Source organism: Bactrocera tryoni, chromosome 5 (assembly GCF_016617805.1).
Source record: "Bactrocera tryoni isolate S06 chromosome 5, CSIRO_BtryS06_freeze2, whole genome shotgun sequence".
NCBI lineage: Eukaryota > Metazoa > Arthropoda > Insecta > Diptera > Tephritidae > Bactrocera > Bactrocera tryoni.
Genome location: NC_052503.1, coordinates 39,586,910 through 39,611,836, shown reverse-complemented (window position 1 = coordinate 39,611,836; position 24,927 = coordinate 39,586,910). Strand labels below are relative to the sequence as shown.

At 39.7% G+C, this 24,927-nt stretch overlaps 2 protein-coding genes across 2 annotated transcripts in view; both read right to left on the bottom strand.

Annotated features, from left to right (window-relative positions):
• Positions 1-584, bottom strand: part of LOC120777599 — a 55,740-nt gene extending 55,156 nt beyond the window's left edge. Inside the window, exon 1 of the mRNA XM_040109037.1 lies at positions 435-584. The gene's annotated coding sequence lies outside the window, so the exon portion shown is untranslated. The remainder of the gene's footprint in view (positions 1-434) is intronic.
• Positions 1-24,927, bottom strand: part of LOC120777157 (dentin sialophosphoprotein-like) — a 194,300-nt gene that overhangs the window by 773 nt on the left and 168,600 nt on the right. The window contains exons 3-4 of the mRNA XM_040108301.1: positions 4,016-4,114; positions 435-3,621 (exon numbers count right to left, since the gene is read on the bottom strand). Coding sequence (XP_039964235.1) covers positions 435-3,612 — 3,178 coding nt within the window. The 5' untranslated portion in view covers positions 3,613-3,621; positions 4,016-4,114. The remainder of the gene's footprint in view (positions 1-434; positions 3,622-4,015; positions 4,115-24,927) is intronic.

Genomic DNA, 24,927 nt, shown 5'->3' with positions numbered 1-24,927 from the left:
AAACTAGCGTGCAACGATTCACTTTGAAGTTTTACAATCTCGATAAAAAATCGGAAGCTTTGCCGTGAATGCCGCCAACTTCAGCAAAATAAACAACAAACACAATGCAGCCATTCTTCCGCTACTAAATCGCACATATTGGTCACTTCCGCCGCTGTGCGCAATATTCAATTCGCGGCATGCCACACCACACGGCGCATTTATGCCATTCATGTGCGCACTTATACTATGTTTATGTATATGTATGTATATGTATACGTAAGAGTGTGCTTGTTTTGTAGTTGCTTTTGCATAAGCCCCCAAATTACGTTTACAACCGAGAACAAAGTCAGCCGGCCTAGCGTGCTGGAGGAAGGCGCTGCCTGCTGCTGGCAAACTTTATATCCATAATTAAAAGCTAACAAAGCGGTGAACATAAAAATAAATGAACTCACCGAGCTCTGCTTTTAACACATCATCAGCGCCAGTGGATGCCCGGGCTGTGGTCAAAGCCACCGTACTGCCCAACAGGCTGTAGTTCTTATCGTCGTCAGCGCTGTCGTCGTGCGCGTCCTCGTACACATCCTCATCGCTGCTCTCGTTGTCGCCGTTGCTGTTGTTATTGCTGTTGTCGTTGTTGTTGCTGCCTTTATTGACTGCGTCCTGTTGGCCATCAGCGCCAACAGCGTTAGCGGCATCATCATCATAATCATCATTTTTGTCACTGCGTATGACATGTGACACGGCGGCAGATGCTGCCACCACTGTTGCTGCGGCAAGTGATTGAGCGTTTGTGGCTTTTGTTGTTGGCGGTAATGATGTCGATGATGTCGCCACTATCGTTGCTGCCTTTATTGCTGGTGATGAATGCGCCGACCTGCCGGCATTTTGTTGAGTAAGCAACATTTTCGTGCCACCAAATGACACAGTTTTCTCGTCGGTACTGCAACTTTGTTGCTGTTGGCTGCCGCCGCTAGTGCTGTTTTTATTACTGCTAACGTAACTGCTAGCAGTGGTGGGGTCTTCGCCGCCTGCGTCACTAGTTATGGGACTTAAATCCTCATAATGCATTGCGTCTGTTGCACTGCTGGAGGCTGCAGCACGCATTTCAATGGCTGCCTCATCAAAATTATAGCCATCATAATCGTGCACCGCATTTTCAGCGCTATTCTTGTTGTTGTTAATGTAGCTATTGCTTGCTTGAGCAATCACTTGCGTTACAAAATCGGAATATTGTTGCAATTCCGCTAGCAACGCATCCTGTGTTGGCAGCGTTAGTGACAACGGCGTCGCTTGTCCGTGACGATGTGTGCTTTCGGCTTCGGAAATATTTTCCAGACGTTGTAAGCGCTGTTGTTCGCGTTTGCGATTGTAATACTCGTAATTGGTTGTGGATTTGGGCGACTGATGATGGCTGGCATCGTCCAACCCTTTGCCATCCTCTTTGTCAGTTGAAATCTCTTGCATTTCAGCGAACTCAGTGGCTTCATCACTGCTCGCCATGTCACAGTCTAACGCATGTACGATGCGCTCTTCTTCGCGAAACTGCACTTTCTTTCGTGTCTGTGGCAGTGGAATGTAAAATTGCGATTTGGTCGTGGGCGAGGGGCTCGCTGCGGCTGTACGACGTTGATTACTAGGTGTCATTGCTTTTGCGCCAATGCTAGCTGCTCCAACGGGTAATAATGTTTGCTGATCCTTGGCAATTGGCGAGTCGGCGCCGCTTTCTGAGGTACTGGATGTGGGACGTTTCAGTATCGACTTGATGTTTTGGTTTGGCGTTACTGTCAATACCATAACACGTTCCCCGTCTAGTGCGTTGGCAGCCGATTTACTAGCCTCACCCTTAGAGCGGCTATGTTCCGCTTCGCTATCAGCACTTTCACTCGATTCAGATTTGCGTAGACGTGGCGGCCGACTTGGTTGTGTGGACGTTGGCGTCGTGGAGGAGGAATCGTGTGATTTTCCCTGCATTTCATTACGTTTGGACTGCTGTTTGCTCGCAGACTTTTTCGTCGTTTCAGCGACTACAATGCTCTCATAGCTGCGCCCATCCTCGTTTTGTTTGATTAATGATTTGGTTGTAGTTTTGCCACCCAAGCTAATGCGTTGCCCGGCAATTGCTTGAACATTATTGTAGTTGCGTTTGCCGTGTATCTCTTCGTCATATGAGCTGCTACCATCCTCCTCGCTATTGTTTACACACGTATTTGGCGCGCCAGCTGTGCGACTCTCACGTCGCAATACCGTACTTTTATTTTCTGCCTTTGATTTCGGCGCGCGTAGCGTTTGCGCTGCTTGATTATTGCTGTTGGCAGTCATGCGTGATGCGCCAACTACCAGGTTGGAGGCAAATGGTGGCGCTTCTTCGGTAAGTGCGGCGTCTGCCACATTAAAGTCGTCATTTGGTGGCATGAACTCATTCTGTGAAGCAGATTTGGCGCTGGAGCCGGCAGTTGGCGTGGCTGGTTTGCAGCGTGTTGGTGTTGTGGGTGTTGTTGAGCCACCGCTGCTCGAAGATTGGCTATGTGAGATCAGGTCATATGGATTTACATTGCAGCGTAATATGGAACGCCGTGTGGCATTACTCTCGCCACTGATTGTGCCGGTGGCGTTTAAAAGCGTATCTGTGTCCTCTACCAGCCAGCAATCGGGCTCCTCCCGCATACTACCGTTGGACACATTATGCTTGTGGTGGTACGACGTTGGCAACTGACCACGTTTACGGCTACGTCCACGTACGGGACTTGTACTCTTGCCACGACTACGCAGTTTGTCTTTATCTCGTGTGCTACCTGCCGCGTCGCGTCCACCACCACTGGCACTGCTACTGTTGCCCGGCTCGGGTGACAGCAGACGCGTACGCCGCATCAAATCATACGGATCTTTCTGCGGGTCAAGTATGGTGGGACGTGCTTTTTTCGAAGTGCTTACTACTCGTACGGTGGCAGCACCACTGTTACGCATTTTCGTGGTGGCCAGCATACCGCCAGCTGCGAGACGCATAGTGCCACCGATGGGCGTCAGTGGTAGGCGTGAACCTTTACACTTTTTACATACGCTCGCCTTCTTCGCATCGCGTTTGGTGCCGTTCAAGTACTCCGGGCACGAACAGATGACCACCGCCAACGGCTGCATATAATTGCCGGGTGACGATGATGCCTGCGGCATAAAGTGGTGGTATGACGGACGCGCGGGTATGCCGCGGACGGTGCCGTAGATCCATGGCTCGGCGTATTTCATAGAGCGTGAGAGGGAACTTGGTAAATACTCATAGCCGCCATTGACACCGCCACCGCCGACGCCACCATTGCCGATGTGATAATCACTAAGTTGCAGTGTTGGCAAATGCATTGTTGCTGCCACTGTCTGATATTGCTGTACGTGTACTTGGTGGCGACCAAAATTATTTGCATTATATGCTGAATCTTGTGTTATTTTCGTTTTCGTTATTGTCTGTCTTGTTATTGCTGCCGCAGCGGCTAGGTTCTCCGATTGATGTAAGCCTGTCACCGTTGCGTTGGACTCCGTCGTGTATGTGCTTGCGGTTGTTGCTGATGTGGCGTTGCTGCTCTCTGTGGTTTTCGTAATCTTGAGCCGTTGACTCCAGGTTTTCTTTGATTTGTCGTACATCGGCGAATACTGCGAAATACAAGAGCAAGAGAAGAAAAGAAAAAACGAAAGTGAAAGATCAAGATTTGGTGATTGCATTATTAAGGGTGCGGAGTGAGGAGAGGCTTTGCATTGCCAAGTAATTGGCTGCCATTAATGTGCAGAATAACTCTTGTTTATTTGGCATAAGGTTGTAGCTTCGTACTTTGTTTGCAATTTCGTACGTGCCGCAAGCACGGTACGTGGCAGCGTTGAAGCAAAAGTGGCGAGTTAGTGACTAAGGTGTATATGTATGTATGGTCGGCCGCAAGGGCATGCGCGCAGGCTGCGGCCGTGCCAGATTTTCTTTTTGCCACCTCGGTTGCAACGGCTGTAGCTTATGGTGTGGCAGCCAATTGCTTGAATGTAGATTAGCATAGCTTACCTTGTTGTTTTTGCGCACATAATCTCAATTGGAAGAGCTCTTGCAATTTTTCACCGAGTTGTTGTTGCATGCAGATAAATCACAATCAATAACCGTAAACTGAAAATGAAATAAGCAAAAGAAAAAAGTTTTAATAAAACAGGGAAGGGATTAAAAAGTAAGCTTGAAAAAGAAAAAAAAAAGAAATGTAATGTGATTAAATATTTTTTCTTTGGTTCATAGAATTACCATTTGCAACATTGTAGCATTACATTAATTTAAGTCAGTACTAGTAATATCACATTGGCTCAAGCTTTAAGCGGCTCAGCCATACAGTCAAGGCAAAATTGCTAAAAGGCGGAAGAGAACGAGTAGCTATGAATCTGTACGCACTTCCGCAATCTGGGAGATTTTATTTCCCTGCGTAAAGCTCATATTATGCTAATGAAAATCTAATCAAGTGAGGTAACAAAGTTGCGATTAAAAAAAATATATATATAAATATACAGTGCGTTAAAAAAATAACGATGTTTCTTTACCCATCAATTCACGGAAAACAATTTTTTTGTTTTTCCCAATTAAACATTTAATTGCGAACACAAATACAATTCGGTAATTTTTTCGATTTTCTTTATATGTCATGCCGTGGAATAAGAAAACTATGCGTTCAGCATAAGAACAGTTTTAAGCAATCTTTCTAATGCAGTATTCTGAAGGGCCCAAATCATCATCCTTGTCAGCTTGGGACTCTGCACTTGTGTCCTCCACGCATCTAGGGTTTTCTTTGATTTTCTTAGAATTTTGTATGCCAAGAATGTTCCTCGAGTTCGTCAATCCATCTTGAGCGCGGTCTTCCCCTTGCTTTAGTGGGGAATGCTGATGTGCATTCTCGTTACATGACCAAGCCTTGCTGCGCTTTGATAAAGCGTATAATATTTTCACCTTTCATAAGCGGGTTTAGCTCATTGTTCCCCCTTATACGCCACTAGTCATTATCTTTTATTGCTCCAAAGATTTGTCTTAGGATCTTATTTTCAAAGTTTGGCAGTTTGGTTTTGTTCTTTTCGAGTAGAGTCCATGATTCTGCACCACAGCACAATACTGGCCGAATGATGGCTTTGTATAGGGCCAGTTCACAATGCTTATTGAGTTTGATTCGACATATTCAAGACACCAATAGAGACAGCTCGAGATTTAATGAAATCCAAAATATCTTTTAATGCCAAAAAAATTTCATTCGGCTACTCCATTATACCTGGAGGTCGCTTCCTGTGGAATATGCAGAAAATTTAGTTGCAAGCTGCCATCAAAGATTCCAGGCTATATTAGACAATGTGGGAGGTTGCATCAAATATTGAATTAACGTCAGTTATAACAAAACAGTGGAACAAATACTGAAACACGAAATGCCAGACGAGTCATACTTAATTTTCTATGCAGCAGTAATTACTGCACGAGACACAGAAGAAGCACGAAGAAAACTTAATCAGGTCGTGATAAGGACTCAAGCATAGCTCAAGTTACACAACCTGAAGTGAAAAAATAGAGCTACTATTGCTAAAAAATAAGCACATACCCCTCGAAATAAGTATGCAAACGTATAACTATATTTTTAGGACACAAAAAGCAGTAAATTATCTAGGCGTAAGACTGAACCCCAGACTAAACTTCTTGGTACAAATCCAGCACGCTGCAGGAAAGGCAGTGAAAATCGCCACCCAAACTTAGCAGGCTTGGCCACAGCCAAGGAAGGAAAAAGTTCTTAATGTCGACGATAACCGGCGGCCTATTATACGGAGCTGAGATCTGGGCAGAAGTGTTTTAAAAGAAAAACCAAGTGTGGCCAGAGTGCACCGCACTGTAATACTAGGTACAGATGTTTTACTGGAAAGCAGGGAAGGCGCGTATTGAATTTGCACAATAATGCATAAATCCTTACAATATTAAAGTATTTTAATTAAATGACTTGCCAATATAGGGTTGTACCGAAACCAATATAATAAATATAGTAAAAAGAAGTCCCTTATTTTTGAATTCAATTGAAAGTTTAATTTAGCTTAGCAAGAATGGTTTAGCATATCACTAGGGCAGTCGATTTTCACAAGCTTTTCTTGGGCCTATTTTTTTGTCAACAAAACCATACGCCATAGACAGGAACAGGTAATAAACACTTGTCATCAAATCCAAACAATAAGAGGGATGCATTACAACCTCCCAATCAAGCCTCTGCAAAGCCTTTGCTATTAGCCAAACCTGACACCTTCTGGGCGATTGCTTCTTTTTAAGTTAAATACGTGATGGATTTCATAATAATTGTTTTTCTGTTAGACCTTAGACATTAAAAATATAGCAGCCGCGCCTGTGAGTGTACACGAAGATCGTGGAGAGTCTATTCGGTGCCGTTTGCAGCAACTCGGGCTGACGTATGAAACGTTGTTTTATTTTACGTCGAGATCTTAAGTTGAAAGCGTACAAACTACATCTTGTGCTGGACTAAAGCGCTCGATCTTCTCAAGTGACATCGCTTCGCTCTATGGGCTCTTGAAAAGTTCTAAGAAGAACCGACGTTTTTGAGTGAAAGTTTGTTCAGTGATAAGGGCCATTTCTGGCTCAATAGGTATGTAAACAAACGAATTGCCGTATTTGGGACGAAGAGCAACTTGAAGAAATTCCAGAGCATGATTCACAACATGATTTGATGCGGTTTGCAGACCGGTGGAATCTTCCGTATTTCCATATTTCTTCAAAAATGATGCCGGTGAGAACGTATCCGTCAATGACGACCGTTATCGCGCCATGTTAATCGACATTTTGATGCCTGAAGTTGAAGTTCATGATCTTGGCGATATTTGGTTTCAACAAGACTAGCCCACTTCCCACACATCACACCAAACAATTGATTTATTTATTTATACGTTTAACATATAATTTCACGTTTTGGGCCGGTCGTTTGGCCAAGAAGATCGTGTGATATTGCACCGTTGGACTTCTTCCTGTAAGAATATATTAAGTCTAAGGTCTATGCGGACAATTCCGCTACGAGTCAGGCCTTGGAGCAAAACATTACGCGTGTCATTCGTCAGTAACTAGTCAAAATACTCGTATGAGTCATCGAAAATTGGACTCAATTTGTGGACCATCTGAGACGTAGGTGCAATCAACGTTTGAAGTAGATAGTATTCAAAAAAATATATGTCAAAGAATATTCTTTGGAATGATAATAAAGATTCACCATTAGATTTGAAGTTACTATGTTGTATGCCTCAAAATGGATGATAATATATATACATCCCAATATCTATTGAAATTGCTTCATGATCTCATCTAATTTAATTTTTTTCTTAATATAATTTTAAACGAGAAATAATCTCGTCCTACCATTACAAAGTGTTGTAGAAAGCAACAATGTAGCACTGGCTACAAATACAACAATTGGCGATGCAACACTTTTGGTAAATTCGTGCTTTTCGCCTAGAAATTGCATTAAGTGGAGGGCCAAATGGCATGCAGCAACATGAAATTGTATTTCTGAAGTGTTGTGGTGTAAACAAGAAAATATATTCAACAATGCAATGAGGAGAGCTAAGAAAAATGTGAAAAATGGTGGAGGTGTAACGGTGATATTAGCAATAGGAGAAATACAACAACTGCAACAATGGCATGCAGCATTTAACAAAGTTTTTGAAGTGTTGCATGTAGGATGTACTGTATAAGAAGAATAAGAAAAAAGGACTATGAGCAAAACAACAACACAATAAATAAATGTAGCGTGTTACAACAAACAACAGGCAACATAATAAATGTTGCAGCGATTCAAAATGAGCAGGAAAATTATATTATATGGAGCGGGGGATCGCGGCACAACAACAACAACACTACAGAGCCCACATACACCACGAAACTGACAACAAGCGAAACAGCGAAACAGCGAAACTACCGGTGAGCTTTGCCTAAGCGTAAATGACAACGAAGTGTATAAAAGAGATAGAAAGGGATCCGACAAAGAGCGCAGAAATTGGTATAAATTATATGAAGCAAATAAGTAGCATAAAGGGGAGTGAAGACGAACGAATAAGCAAAGTTGCGTATCCTGCATTTTGATTAATATCCGGCACACAGCTGCAAGCGCGTACCAGCTTCCGAGTGAGTGAGCTTTAAGTGGGCGACTACTGGAGCGCTGACACACAGACGGCAACCATAGCGGTCGTCCGCTACAACATACAGTGCGCTGGCACAATGGCCAAAGCGTGACCAACAATATCATATTGCATTGTAGACACACAAAAAACAACAATAGCAACAACACGCACATATCAATCCAATGCGCAGACACCTTTTGCTGGACGGGCTACGGGATTATATACAATGAACCCGATGCGCCATGCCTAAAGAAAAACGAGAAGAAACTTTAGTTTCGGCTGTAGTGAAGCTATAATACCCTTCACTAATAAAAAAAATCCTTACAAGAAATTTATTTTAATCGGCCAGTTTGTATGGCAGCTGTAAGCTATAGTTGTCCGATTTGAACCATTTCTTCTGATATTGCACCTCTGTCTTAGATAATAACTCAAGCCAAATTTTTTGAAGATATCTCGTCAAATCAAAAAGATTTCAATACAGGCACTTGATTCCAATTGTTCAGTTTGTATGGCAGCTATAAGCTATAGTTGTCCGATTTGAACCATTTCTTCTAAGATTGCAGCTTTGTTTTGGATAATAACCCATACCAAATTTCGTGGCAATATCTCGTCAAATCAAAAAGGTTTCCATACAAGGCCTTGATTCCAATCGTTCAGTTTGTATGACAACTATATGTTACATTGATCCGATATAAGTGGTTCCGACATATAAGTATATTCCTAGTAAGGAAAGTATGTGTACAAAATTTCAGATCGATATCTCAAAAACTAGGTGGCCAAACAGATGAACATGTTTGAATCGACTGAGCTCATCATACCGATCATTTATATAGTACATATGTTACAGGGTCTCCGTCATTTCTCCCTGGGTATTACAAACTTCGTCGCCAACTGAAGTTACCCTATTCTGGGTATAACACACAAAGAAAGAAAAAGTGGGAAAAATACTTGTTGCCAGCGGTCATTCGTGCAACTTTATTGTGGCAGCAAACTTGGCAAGTACAACAGCAACGGCACCACTTTGATGTGGGTGTCGCTGAATAGAAAAATGAAGGAACAAACATCCTATATACCTAGTGAAGTGCTATTAAAAGACGTGTTGTAAGAGCAGCAAAACATAACTGAACTTATACAACCGAGTTAACAGCATTGCTCCCAATTCTGGGCCAAAACTATGTAGCTACGTGCACGCCGGCAGTTGCTTACCAAGTTTGCGCCGTTATGTTAGCGTCCAAGGAAGTCTGTAAATAAAAGGGAACAGAGAACAATCGAAATTAAAAAAAAAAAAAAAACTTTTCGTTTGTATTGAATGCTGTCGATATCGCAGCCAGAGGGCGGAGAAGTGTGAGCGCAGTGAGTAAGTATAATGAAATTCGTAGAAAAATTGTAATAAATTGAAAGTCCAGTTCTAGTAACTGCAGTAGCGGCTCGCTCAGCTGCCATATTTTTGTTATGTTGCTAGTGGTATTGTTGTTGTTGTGCCACACTTTCTGTGCAACTTTATGCATGCGTTGCACATGAACAGGCGAAATTTATCAACAATTTGCGGTGTTGTTAGCAAAGTGGCTACAAGTTTGTGGGAGGGTGGTGAGTTGAGAGATAGTAAGAGGAACTATGAGCACGGGGAAACCAGGTATCAGTTTCTTGCATTTTTTTTGGGTAAGCTACGCATTTATAGTTGGACACTCTGCATAAATAGTTCTGCTTCAAAGCAGAAATTTATGTTTCTATGTTGAGTATTCATTAGTTTTTTGTTTTAGTACTTACTTATGGGGCTTAGTCAGAATTTTGAAAAAATCAACTTTTTTTCTGAAAGTATAATATCTTGGAAATATTCGCTGAAAATTTTAAGTGAATCCGACCAATTCCTTTCGAGTTATTCGATAATTAGCAAACGGTTCTCAGCTGCTCTGGAACAAAATTGATGAGTGTAGAACTGGCAACCACGGTATCTCGAAAACGGCTTTGAAGATTTCAATTATACAACTTATGCCTGTTCAAAATACTCTTTTTATTTGGTGTTTTCTTTATAAGGTTAGGTTAGGTTAAACTGATAGGCCAATAGGCTACGCATAGACCACTTTTGGTATCTTCCCTTACCAAATGAAGTTTCTAGGTCCAAAAGAAGTAGTTATCTTTTAGATTGCCTGCGCTTGACGCGAATTTAAACACACTCTGTGGCCTCACTAACCACCTTTTGCTCTCGTGTATCATTCCGTGGGGACCTCAGATGCTCACAGCGTAGTCTTGCAAAGCACACGAGATTCTCGAATGTTTTCCAGGTGCTCTGCTCTAGACATTTCCTGCAGTTTTTTCGATCTGTCAACCACATTCTAATGGCGTCTACAGCCACCAGACAGTGACCAGTTAGTATTTCGATCATGTTCCTACAGTCTCTTAGGTTTTGTTTTTATACCACTAACTGTTTTTTCGCCAAAAGCCGGAAAATATTTCTTAAGGTCGCCATTTTGTTAATGAAAGGAAAAAGTATGGTTCAGGAACTCAACAATGAAACAAGCTAATTTTTTTTGTCCGATTGATTTTAGAGGAATCTGCAAGGATTAGTTCTGGTCATCGCAAGGAGCTTCGGTAGGAAATGGACCAACACAAACAGGCATAACTTTTAAAATTAATATTTTTTCCTCGCATAATATTAAAATGCTAGTAATAAAGGTCTCTTACCGGCAGACAATATCAAAACCTTCAGATTTTTTCTGAAATGAAAAGGTCTTAAGAAAGTATATATAAAAACTCTTCGGAATTGGAGCACTCCGGTTTTGCGGATACCACCTAGACACACACGACAAATGTAAGTTGAACTCGCCAAGCATAAAGTTGTCTCGTGACCAAGCCAACACAATACCATATTTTGATAATTATAGAAAGGAAAACTAGTATTTTGAGCAATTTAATTTCCATACCTGCATTTATCATTTAACCTATTTCCAGGAAAATGATTCCTAATTTCTGATCAGAAAATTTGAAAATATCAATTATTCCTTGAACATTTCTGTGACCATATTGTATTCTCTCTAGTCTTCAAAGCGATAAGAAAAATCCTACTGAGGCATAAAAATAAACCAAAAACCCATTTCCGAACCAAATAAGTATAAGCACAACATTCATATATCAAACTTTGGCGGTCTCCATTTGTCCCTTTGCACTGAAATTCTCTGTCAGTTCTTCCATTTGTGCAAACAGCATTTCGCTGTACCGTTACAAGCAAAAGTGTGCACTGAAGTTTTCTGGCAGTACATGCAACAACAACAATCTACTGCACCTTTAGGCCAGTGCGGGATAAGAAGCACACACACTACAACTACAAATAAATCGTGTGCTGAAAATGTGCTTCGTTAGTAGTCGTGTCACGCCCAACTCCCCGCTGCATTGTGTTATGCTTTGGTATCTGCTGCCACTGGTCACTTGCTTTTCACTGGCAACCACTTGCTATTTGCTGCAACGCCACCTTTTGCGCAATTGAGCTAAATACAATTTGTCATTGTAAATTTACGTTTATTCTGGAGCATTGCTGTTGCACGGAAACTTTGTCAAGCTCTCACAAATGACCAAGTAAGCTGACTGCTTTACCGTCTCTGCCACAAATGCACTGCAGATAGCCAATTGTATATAACTATATACATTATATACTTGTATATACTATATATGTATGTACGTATATATTAAGTTGTGTGCCTATGTCAATGTAGCACTTGCAGCTGCTCGCTGATATCAACTTTTACTAAAGTTTTTTTTTTTTTTTGCATTATTAGACGCTCCACAGGGGTCTTCACACTTAGCACACAAACTTTCTGTACACATAATTTGACGAATTTTACTTGACCTGATTTAAAAATTTAAAATTTAGTTGAAATCAATATTTAATAAGAGTTTTAAGATGTAACTGCGTGAGAAGGGAGGACTTAGAAGAGCCGTGGGCTTTGAGCTTCCGATTACTGGTTTCGATGCAATAAAAATCGTAATTCCCGTACTTTCGAATATATTTATATCACATGTCTCACTCAATAATGGAGCTACATTCATCTCTTGATGTCCGTGAGAATTGACAAATAGGAAAATATGTATATGAAAGTATTTATACGTACTATATTGCTAAGTCTTGCCTTTAAAAACGGAGCTATAATATCCAAAGGTATCACATCAGTTTTAAGAGTGGGCTTTGTACAGGTACCGTTTGGTTTGGCTGGATTTCTATCAAACATCCAACATTCAGGTTTAATTAACTACTTATTGCAAAAATATTAAAAGTGAGTTTTTTGAAGAGAAAAGGGTGAGAGTATACTAATTTTCATGTGGAGGCAAAAAGTATGGATATTAACTGTGAGTACGGATTGTTGGTATAAGTGTTTTTTTTTCCACAATCAGTGAGATTATAGAAAGAGTCCTACAAAGGTTACACCTTAGGGCCGTGAATAACGGACTAGGTGTTAACTCTTCCTCCCACAACAATAACAAAAATTCCTCTGTCCCTTCTAAAAGTGGCAGCAAGTTCTGCTATTTGAGTTAAGGAATTAGGAGGATGGAGTCGAAAAGAGTACCGATATATATGTAAGTAAATCAGAATATATCTTCTCAATGTTATAAATCAATGGACACTTTGAGGTGAGGATTCCCTCCAGACGCGAATGGAGAAGTATGAAAGAAGATACTACTTCTATCTACACCGATGGGTCCAAAATGGACTGCGGAGTGGTAGGCGGCGGGAATATACACCTATCTAACGCAACATCTTTAAATCGGAAGGATACGGAAAGCAACCATATACGGGCAGCGAGGCGGCTTTTCTTGCCATGTTGACACCACATATTAGTTTAAACCTAGTTAACAACCCAACCGCAAGAAGGCTTTAAGCTCACTGACAGATCAACTCCACTTGTCCATAACTTGGATTCTCGATCACATATATATTTTCGGTAACGAAAAGGCGGACGATGTGACAAAGCCAGGATTATCATTAGACGAGTCCGAAGCGGGGTCAGTACTATGTTCGCTAGGGATGATCGAAATTTAGCTTTATAATCATATTGAACAGATGACACACTGCAGCAAGCTGCAAGATAACAAAACAAATATGGCTGAAATATAACAGGAATAGAACAAAGGATCGACACAAAACACTTGGAATCCATCAGACACCAAACCTTGAATGGTTGTTTTCAAAGAGCATAACGGATACAAGTGGTTTAATTGAGGGGAGCAAATGGTTTGTACACAACAATGAAACGGAATAGTAAGGCTAAAAGGTCCTACGTCAGTGCATTAAAATAACACATCCAGCGCTAATTGAGCCTCTGTTGGCGGCACTCCTACCTATATATCTACGGATATCATATTAGTTCCTTTTGCTGACGGCCATTTTGAATATTTAGTTAATTTTTGACAGCTGCTTTAGATTTTTATACCGAAATTGCTTACTTTCGACCAAAACCAGCGTGACGTTGACAATCCTGAAGAGCTGTTTTGATTCAGTCCGCAACCACCCAGATCTGCGCCAGAGGGTCTAATTTATCTTAATAGAAGCTGCCGAATGAGTGTAAGTCGGGAAAAGCGCCTTAAGTTAGGACGAAATTGAAGTTTTTACTAACAGATTTTTTCGATTGCAGGGACGTCGTGCATCATGAGTTCCTGGTAAAGAGACGTATGGTCCCTGACGAATATAATCTTCTAAGAAACACAAAATTAGAGATAATTCTTTAACAAACTTTATACCTATACCAATTTTAGAACGATTTCGTAATTGTTTTTTTTTTATCATCTAACTGGATTGAAACAGGTATGTTTTTGAACGATATCAGATAGTTTTTAACTAGTTGAAGCGCAGCGGACCTATACATAATCTAAAAATATTAATTATATTTTATCTAAATTTGTTGCCTTTAGACTTTAAATCATGAATAAATCATTTAGATTAGTTTTGATTAAAGCTGAGGATTTTCGTCATTGCGATTTTCATCTATTGTGCCCTCTTCTTTCATCATCTCACTCCATTTAACCTGGATATACCAAGGAGGCTTTGCAAAGCTACTGTGCCGATATATGTGATTTGCCCACTCAACGTATTCATTGCTCGGATGCCAGCATCTTGCAGCTATTGCGGAGCAATCATGAGGAATATGCTCTGTAGTTTCTGCCGCAAGGTCGCAGAGTCGACTTTGATTTATGGATATAAAATGTATGTATAAAGGTGTGAGTATATATCCATACACATTTGTATAAAAAACATGGTCTTTCGAAATCAGCTTTTTTTTGAGATTTGGAGAAACGGCACCTAACTACAGTAAAACTATTGCTAAGGAATTGGTTGCCGGAGCGTGACGAATAATTCAAAAACTTTGTTTAGCAAATTGCAACTCGGTCAGCTGTAATGGGTTAAATTCTAAAGTACTGTTGTTGCTTACGCTAATGTAACATTCATTGTTGGTATCGCATTTTTGTTGCTAAAGTTTCTACAAGATCAACAATTTCAATAAATAAACACACTTGTTTTCCGCCTTTGGATGCGGCACGGCGAAGAGACAATGCTCTAATTGTTGCTGATTTCATTGCGCTTATTTGTTTTTTGTTGCTATCAAATTCACTCTTCCGCTGTCCGTCGTTGCATGCAAGGCAAATATACATTGTCTTCGTTGTTATTGTTGTTGTTGTTGTTATTGCACACACCGCCATGTCATGTCACTAATGACTGTTGCGTTGCTAAGAATATCGCCTTCAGTTGCAGGAAAGAAGATGGCAACTTTGTTGTTGCTGCTTTTAAAGATGTCGCCGATGCGCTCGTTAGCACAGCCTGCAGCGCCAGTGCATATTATACTTCTATATTGTACATATGTATGTATATGCTTGCACTACAAACGGACATGTAAGCGGGACTTTGCAAGTAAGAATTTGCCAGCAGCTCACTCCTTGTGCCCATTCATTTTGGGCGCTGTGGCAACTTACGTAAAATAGGACGAACTGGCAGCATGTTGCATGCGGTTAGTAGCAGTTCGCTGTCAGTGTTGCCACCATCGCGGTGTGCCGCAACCGCAATAATATCGCTGTGTCGGTGCTTATGCATCCGCTAGCATGTGTATGGGTTTAGGGGTGTGCGTGTGTGTGCATGTGTGTGTGGCAGGGCTTGCTTGCATGTCATCTTATTTATTTGCTTCTTTTGCATTTCTTCCTTCTCAATTGCTCCTTCTTTTGAGTTGCAGCAGTTACCACTCTTGTTGTTGATGTTGTTGTGTTTTATAGCAGCTCATACTTATGCATAAATGCAGCAAAGTTTCACTGGCAATCATCGCAGCGCGTTTGCGTACGTTTGTACGGGCAAAAAATATGTCTTTAATTAGTTTGGAAAGTGGTTGCATCATCGTAGAGTCACGGCCGAAGGAGCACAGAGAATTGCGATGGATGAAAATTTAATATTAGCATTCTCCGGAATAGCCTGAAGAGCCGAGATGCATGCTGCTGGAACCCCTTTCATCGGTCTACGGAAGCGTTGGGCTGCCGGCAGTAGATAGCTGTTCACAAGAAAGGCGATGTGAGCCGGGGCGTTGTCGTGGTGCAACTTCCAATAAACTGCGATTGACCCTTCGTTTGAGTCTCTTGAGGACTTCCACGTAAAACTTGGTGTTAATGGTTTGTCCAGGAGGCACAAATTTATGCTGGACGATGAGTTTGATGGCAAAAAGACCTGATGCCACCGAAACACGCCACTTTTTCCAAAAACAACATTTGCGCGCACGCTCCGAAGTACAGCCGAGGCGGAAGAAAATCAGTCCTATTACTTACCGGACAAACCCTGTATTTATACCAGCGGCTTCTAAATCACTAAAGGTTTCAGCGAAGATAGTGAAAGAACGCCTTGTTCCCTTAATGGTTCTAATATCATATAAAGCACGATTAACCTGCAATGATTTCTAGGCGCAGTGATAGTCCTGGCAACTATTAAGCATATAAACTAGCCAGAACAGGCACCACGCTCCAATTAGACCATGAAAAAGAAGGAACTGACAACTCTGGCTATCCGTAGATATTTTTTAGAAAGAACAAATTTTAAAGTATCTGTGGGGATTATCCCTGATTTGCTCAACATACAAACAAATGTGGATGGAACAGTGAAAACACATGCCGACTGTTGAAATTCAAAAAGAGTTACATATCAACTCTATTAAGATTGCTAACTTAACAAATATGCCAGCAGACTGGGAATACCATACAGCGACTATTGTTGCAGCTATCAGAAGGCAGAAAAGAAGAGGCTTTCTGAAATCTTCTATGCGAAGGCAAGGTTTTGTGTAAGAAGATAATCGCAATGATCGGTCGAGTTGGAATAGAGGTTTTCTTAACATGTATCGGAGGATTAAAACACTTTCCATTGATAAACTCCATCACGAGAGCAAAGTGGGAGAGAACATAATAAAATGAGGGAATTGTAGTCCCGGTGGGTTCCCAATGGGTCTCGTAAAAGCCTAGTTGCGCCAATATGCATGGACCGTACCTAGTTACCTTTTGATACGCAAAAGGAAATGTCGGAGACCATATAAGGTAGTTATAACAAATGATCTGAGTTTGGATTAGTCAAGCTCTTTAACTCCACAGAAGACATATCGTATGTTAAGGCCGCTGATATCAATATACATATTATAATTATATACTAAATATCTTCTGTTTCTTCTGAAGAAACATCGTACGGATTAGATAATTTGAAAGATACTCTGCATGAATTACGGGTCAAATAAAGATAAGATTGATATTAGTTCTGGAAAAGTATTAAGAAATCGTAACACGAAGAATTTTTACATTACTATATTTCCCCAAGAAAAATAGCAACTACATGTTTTTTCAAAATATCTCCCTAGAATTTTAGAGTTGACATATATCGGTGAAAATAGTATCCTTTATTTTTAGGGCGATCATATTGATTTATCGGTAAGTAGATTTCATTTTATTATGATTCTACATTTATACCCACTGTATTCTTTTCTACTTTTTGCTCTTTTATTGTTGTTGCTAGGCAACATGTTTTTGATATTGCTAGTATGTCATTTGAGTTTGTCGCAACCAATGCTGCAGGAATCATAGTTGGGAGTGCGAGGCTTGCAAAATAGAGAACTGTCAACACTATTGACAATGGAGCGTGAGAGGATAGTTCAGCCAGGGCAGCTTGCTGACAACGGCGTCAGCGGTAGCTTAATTGCTGCAGCTTATTGCCTGTGAGTACTTTAGCTTAATGTAATTTGCTGCTCTCTAGGTATTTATTATGTGAGTGTATGCAAATGTGTCTCGTTTTATAGCCGCTGTAAATAATTTGGAACACAAGCGGGGTAGTTGTTAAAGGATTTATTACCAGAAAGCGTTCTTTTACACAATTTACATAATCGACTGACGTTTTATATTGCCGCTGCCTATAAGTTAGCATATGTACATATATGTTCATGTATATAATTTAATAAATATTTAGTAGAAACTAACAGGAAGGGGGGCCTACTGGACTTTCTCTTCACCACTATAGCATTCTACTTGTAGCTTTTTCTTGTTGAATGATATCTTTTTGTATTGACAATTTTTTTTGGATTTTCACTTTATACGAGTGTTGCCTAGGCCAGAAATATATATAGCAGCCTCCGTAATATAATTCGAAAGTCAATAAAAATTCTGTTGAGAACATCAAATCAATAACAACAGAGTTCTTAGGGGCGAATGATCGTAGGAACGATCGATCTCACTTGGAAAAATATTCGTCTTTTGTGTTACCCATAAGCTCCTAAAAGTGACGCACCAGATCCTCATAGATCGACGAAGGGTTTGGAGCTTTCCGCACATTTATTATAGCGGTTAATATAAATCCTAGTAACTTTATGCGCCAAAGGAGTGTCTATTAAGGTATTTCAATCTCAGTCTGACAAAAGCCGAGCAATAGAGAAGGAAGTGCAAAGATGATTTCAAACCTGAACCTGTTGGGCAATGTCAAGTCAGAACACCACTAACAATTGCTGCTATATTGACTTTGTGAAGAGCGAGTAGTACGGGTAATATCTTACGGTCCACGTTGGGCCAGAAGTAGATCGCAATCGCACTAACCCTATTTGTTGCGCTTGCTGAGCTCATTAGAAGTCCAAATGTCCAACGCCAGAACGTAAGAAGACAGCGAAAAACCGACTCACTTCCAATCGAATAGAATTGGGTAGATCGTGTCCTCACTAGCAAGCTCATCGGCTTTACTGTTTCCGGGTTATCCGCTGCGACCGGCTACCTAATATGGAAGAAGCTTGAAGCTATTGCTAGCTAGGTCGAAAAGAAACTTAAAACTTAACTAACTCTCGGCTAACTCGATTGAAACTCGTCTCATATCTATTGCCTTCAACTGTAAGCCTTTATCAAAGCTAAAAAAGGCTGTCTCTCTCTCTCTCTATATTGTGGTAGTGTGTCATAACTTCGAAGTGGTAGATAATTTCGTCTATCTTGGAACCAGTATTAACACCATCAACAACGTCAGTCTCAAAAATCAACGGAGAATAACTCTTGCGAACAGGTCCTACTTCGGACTGAATGGGCAATTGAGAAGTAAAGTCTTCTCTCGACGAAAAATATCAAATTCTACTAGTCTCTAATCATTGCCGTCCTGCTATATGTTGTAGAGGCATGTGTGATGATAACATCGACGATCGATGAGTCGACGTTACGAGTTTTCGAGAGAAAGATTTGTGGGGTCCTTTGTGCATAAGCCACGGCGAATACCACAGTCGATGAGCTATACGAGATACATATACGACAATATTGGCATACTTCAGCGAGTGAAGAGACAGTGGCTTCGCTGGCTAGGTCGTGTCGAATAGATAAAAACACCCGAGCTCTGAGGGTATTCGACGCAGTACCCGCCGGGGAAGCAGAGAAAGAGGAAGACATCCACTGCGTTGGAAAGATCAGGTGAAGAAGAACCTGGCTACACATATAATCTCCAATTGGCGCCAAACAACGAAAAGGAAGAGCGATTGGCGCGCTGTTGTAAATTCGGCTATAGCCGCGAAAGTGGTGTCTACGCCAATAAATAAGAAGAAGATTTATTAGTTAGTTAGGTAAGTTCTTATAGCACTTTCAAAGCGATGTGGCTTTGTCCTAGAAAAACGGTTTGAACAATTTTTGTCTATAATGCTCACCTGATATCTAAAAACCTTAAAAGATGTTCAAAATATGTATTCTCTCTTGTAGATTTCAGTATTAATTAAATGCATTTTAATATTTCACTTAAGGGGTCAGCAGGGTAATATCTTTCCAAAAATTTATTTTGTTTATTGCATTTTCAGTTCTCGTTTATGTCCATCTTTGTATACTTTTTCAGTACCTCAAACTTTAAACGCGTTTTACTCAAAATACACTGTTTTAAACTGGTTCCGGTTGAACTACTCAACCGATTTGCTTAATTTTTTTTTTAATGTTCACAAAACCCCTGGCCTTCGTCCCTACTACATTCATAATTTTATATAATTTATTGACAATGTTATGGCAAAAATTATGTAAAAAAACATGGGAAAAAAAGTTACTTATTTTTTTATTTATCAACATTATTACTTGATTCTGGTAGGGACGATAACCGTTCACGTACTTTTTAAGAATAATTTGGGTTTTTGTGTTTCAGATGATTTAAACATGAGAAATCGTGTCCGCCAGTGAAAAAATGCATCTCATTCACCCAGCCATTTCACCGAAAGTTGTCACCAAAAAATTCCGAAAAAAATAAAGATATACCTCATGATATGTGAAAAAAGTTCTATTGTAGAATAAAAATTTCTATGAAAAGGAAATGTCAAAAAAACAGACCAGATTACCCTACTGATCCCTTAACGTCTTTTCCCTGCACCGTTTTTTTTCCTGCCATATACATATGTATGTTTTCAATATTTTCGGATAATAAACCACATACCGTGTTCAAAGCAGCTTTGGTTTGCGAGTACACATACGAATTAATATTCTCCCATATGCGCGCATTTATGGTCACATATATTCATTTATAAATTTTATTGAAACAACTGTTAATGAAAAACTGTTGCTGATGAAAAACCGCACTGTTTTATATGATTAAGGGGTCGCTTTCCTGTGACAGATTTTTCATGCTCGCGTCGTTGGTTTTTCGTAGCATTAGGGTTGCCAACACGGATTTTATGCAAAGCTACAATTTCAGGTCTCGGTGGTGCATGATGCTGCTATGCAAAGTTGATTGCTTTATTTGAAAAGTATTACCTTTATAACCGTACTAACAAATTGTTCTTGGAATATACAAAGTGATGGGAGAAAAGCAAACTAAATGCAGTTAGCCCTCCGTTAGTTTTGCAGGAAGCACAATTTATTGACGAAATTTTCAATGTTCATATAAATAATAGTACCTTTTGCTTCTAAGTTTTTTTCTTTAAAGTAAAATATTTCGAAAACCATGACCCGCCTTAACGTCAGCGCTTTGAGTGCAGTCAAGCTGCTGTTGCACACTGCAGAAATGTCAAGTGCTGTATTAATATTTCAACGCTGCGACGCATGCTGTGCATTAATGTGATTTAAAGCTGTAGTGTGGCATGCCGCACAACACATATGACCAATTCAATTTAATGTTTTTTTCATAAATTACTTTGACTCGGTGCGCGTAGGTGGTGTGCTGATCTCATTGGCTGGTGGCTGGCCAGTGGCCACTATACCAGAAAATTTAAATATCACACTTTCACAAATATTTGCATAAATTTGTTGTATATACAAGTAATATTATGGTTTAAGAGCACTAGTACTAAGCATTTTATGTTTTAAGTTATGAAGGGCAAAATAAATTATGAGTGCAGTGGAAATGCATGAATTATTGCTCTGAAAAATGTTGTGCACCATTATCAGTGTCTTCGTTTAATTCTCTTCAGAAACAGCTTTTAATTCCTATTAATTGAGATGGATTACGATTTTGTAATTAAACTAAGATTACAAAGTAAGGGATCATAAACGAGAATGCAATCTAACAAAATCATCACAAAGGTCGCTATAAGAAAGAACTCCTCGAGATTGTGACTGGACAAACAAGGTTTAAATCTGTTTTGCGGTCATTTAGGGAGATTTAACGAAACTGTGTTTTAGTGCATGTGCTGATATTGGCGTCCTTTTATAATTTTGTTGGGTTTAGAAGCGACATGGAACACTTGAGCTTTGCCATCGAATGGTTAAAATTTCTACATCAAAAATTAAAAAAAATGATGGTTATTAGAAAAAATCGGAGGGAAAAAGGTAGTCATGAAGAAGATTTAGAGTCAAAACCGTAAGCAAATGGAGTGATGTTAGTGCTTATTTTATCAAAAAAGCAATGCTGTGCAGGGGTCCTTTTAGGTGTTAAACCAGCATTCGATAAAGTGTGGGATCCAGGATTACTCTTTAAAATAAAAAAATTGCTTCCGACGCCTTACTATCTATTTAAGAAATCATTTTTAAGTGACCATAAATTCTATGTCTAAGAAAGAGGTGCATTTTCTCAGTAGTATTCGTTTGATTCTGCAGTTCCGCAAGAGAGCATCTTGGGTATCGAGTTATATACAATATTTACAGCTGATCTGTCGATCATGAATGATTTAAAAGTAGAAACTTATGCTGATGGTACAGGATTTGCTGTCATAAATTTAATCATAATGACACCTCACATCATTCACAAGAACAACTTGATAGTCTCGAAGAATGGCTGAAGAATTGGAAGACGGAAGTAGATACACATAAGTCCGTTCAAATAACATTTACATTAAGAACCGAAAAATGTCCCTCCGTATTGTTAAATGCCTCTACAATACCTGAAAGTGAAACTGTCAAATATCTAGGTATATATTTGGACAGAAGATTCACTTGGAAGCCACACAAAAAAGAGAAATTGAAGCAGCTTAAATTTAAAACAAAAAAAAAAAATGTACTGGCTTTTAGGCCCACGATCCCAACTTAGACTTGAAAGTAAAATTCGACTCTACAAGTGTGCCATGCAGTTATGGGGTGCGGCGAGTACATCCAACATTGGAATCCTCCAAAGATTTCAAACTATGACTTTAAGAAGCATTGTAAGCGCTCTTTGGTATATAAGCAATTTCGAGATCCACAAAGACTCAAATGTACCATTTGTTAAAGACGAAATCAGCAAAGCCTGTCGAAAATACTTGTACTTAAATAGAATTTCTCATCATGAAAAGTTACCGGTAATAAATTGACTGGATAACAGTATGGATGTTAGTCGCTTAAAAATATACTCACATTTTGGACTTTCCGAATATAATAGATTTCAAGAATATTTTTAGCAAATTATGTTGTTAAAGAAAATATTGATTAGTCTCAATGGAGCACAATAAATCCTGTTATAGATTTCAAATTAATTATATAGCAAATAAAAATTAATCATAAGACACTCATAAATCGACAAGGGCTTTGAGTCTATCAAACATTATTTAACGCGGCTACTGACGGTTTCGGTTATGTTCGGTTATTTTCCTAATTCGCTGAAGCTAAGACTGTCGATATGTTTCAACCTCGGTCCCGCAAAGGCTAGAGAATGGAGGTCGAAGTGCCGAGATATTCCCACCTTACTTTCATACATACATGATAACTAGTGTCGAACAAGATTGTCTACAATTGCGACAAGATAAAGTGTGCTTAGAGCAAACAGTTCAATTGATCTCCTCCGTCTTACTCTAAGCCAAAAGTATCTCACAGTCGCACAGGTGCTAGTCGCCGACCAACGCCAGAGCGCGTGCAAGGTTAATAGATAAAGTGCTCGAAAGTATGATGACAACGGAGATAAAACTTGCTCCCACTCCGTTGTGGACGGGACAAGGGTACACCTCTTGCTAGCTCCTTGGCTTTGTAGTTACTAGGGATTCTGCTAAGACCAGGTATCCAAACGAATCTGATAAAGATAAAGATATCTAGTAAAAACAGTCACTCGTTGACTAACTAAGCGCACAATTACGGAGCTCAGCGTTAGTATTACCGCTCTGCTGTTGAATTCTAAGCTCACTTCACCGAAAAAGACTGCACTGCAGAGTGGTCCGATAGCGTAAAACTTAGTTAGACGAAGACCTCCTCACAGAAAATTCTTTCCTATCTTTCTCTCCTTGCAACGACACTTCTTTGAAAAAGCTCTCCCTCCACATATCTCTAGTCGGCATGTGTGTACAGAAAAAGTCAGCAAAAGTGGCTTCTGTGACGAAGTGATCCAAGTTTTCAAGGATGCAGTTGAAGGGAGAGAGAATTTCAACGTATCCCTCTTTGGACCTCTTCATTTTCCCAGTTCATATATCCAGCCGCGGGTACTACATAAAGTGGCTTTAAGTGCTATTGTACTTATATGTGGAGTCTGCAATGCACCGGAGCTGCCGATGAAACCGCTTGCTGGACACTTTAATGAGGTAATCAATGTCTTCTTTACCCTCTCCTCAATATTTGGCATCCATGAAAGCTTTATATATCCGCCAATTGTCAAGTTGGAAAACACTGCTGTGGTAATGGCTAAAACTATCATCATTTATGTTGCCTGTGCTTGTCGCGAATTTTCACAGACTCTGTGACCTCACTATCGATATCTCCTCGAATGTATCATACCGTGGGGACCCCAGATGATTATATCGTAGTCTTCCAAATGCGGTACAAGTGCACATGCTTCATTGTTTCCCTGGCGTCTTACTCTAGACTTTTCCTGTAGTCTTCTCGATCTGTCAACCCCATTATTTAATATTCCGATCATCAGAATGAAATCAAAATCTCAAAACTTAGTTAAGCAAATCATTAATTCTGCAGATTGTAGTCTTTTTGTAAGCTTATTATTTTTGCATTTGTTGATATCTCGACTATTTAACAGTATTACAAAAAATCTTAAGGGCCACATAACTCTAATACCAAGTGTAATATTTTGCTAAAGTGTAATAAGTCTACTAACATCATTAAACTGAAGATTTAGCTGATTTACCATAAATACGAAATTTAATAGGAAATGGGAATATTTAATAAATATTATACCCAACAATATGTGTTAAGTCATTGATTGCCTTTAAGCTTATTTCAGTAATACATGTAACTACTTAACGTCTGTATATGATTCTATGTACCCAGTAATACACACTTACAAACCCGTTTGTGTAATATTTGGCACAATTAGAATTTCTGGAATTTCTAATTTTGCCTTACAGCTCGGCATTGTGCGTTTTGATGGCTGTATAGGTTTAATTATTTTTATTCGAAATTTGCTAATTTTGCATATACAATGAGCAAATTTGTGTAAATAAATAGCAATTAATGTTGTAAATAGCAATTTGGCAGGGTCAAATATCTGGCAATAATTTATGCAAAACGAAAATAACAATGAGCGCATTGGTGTTCATGTGGCATTTTGATGTGGCATTGAAAAGCGACACAATAGTGCTCACGAGGGAATATGCCAAATGCACATTTATACAATATATAAGTATAGATGCCATGCTCTGAGTGTCAACATGGCAATACATACTGACACATTTAAGCAAACATATTTGTATATGCATATGTCACAGCTTGGCATATTGAGAGCATTTCACACATCGTGGAGAGGTCAAATTCAAGACTTTTGTGGCTGCCCAGAACTTTAATAACAACTGATGCTACAGTTGCAACTTTGACAGGCATTTGGTCGAACCTTTTTTTTTTAGATTTGTTCGCCGACTTGTTGTCATACAACAAATGAGCTTGCTTTTGTATTGAAGAAATTTATTCTAAGTTACCGCATTGTGCATTGGTTGAAAATCCTGTTTATTTTAAGGGACTACATGG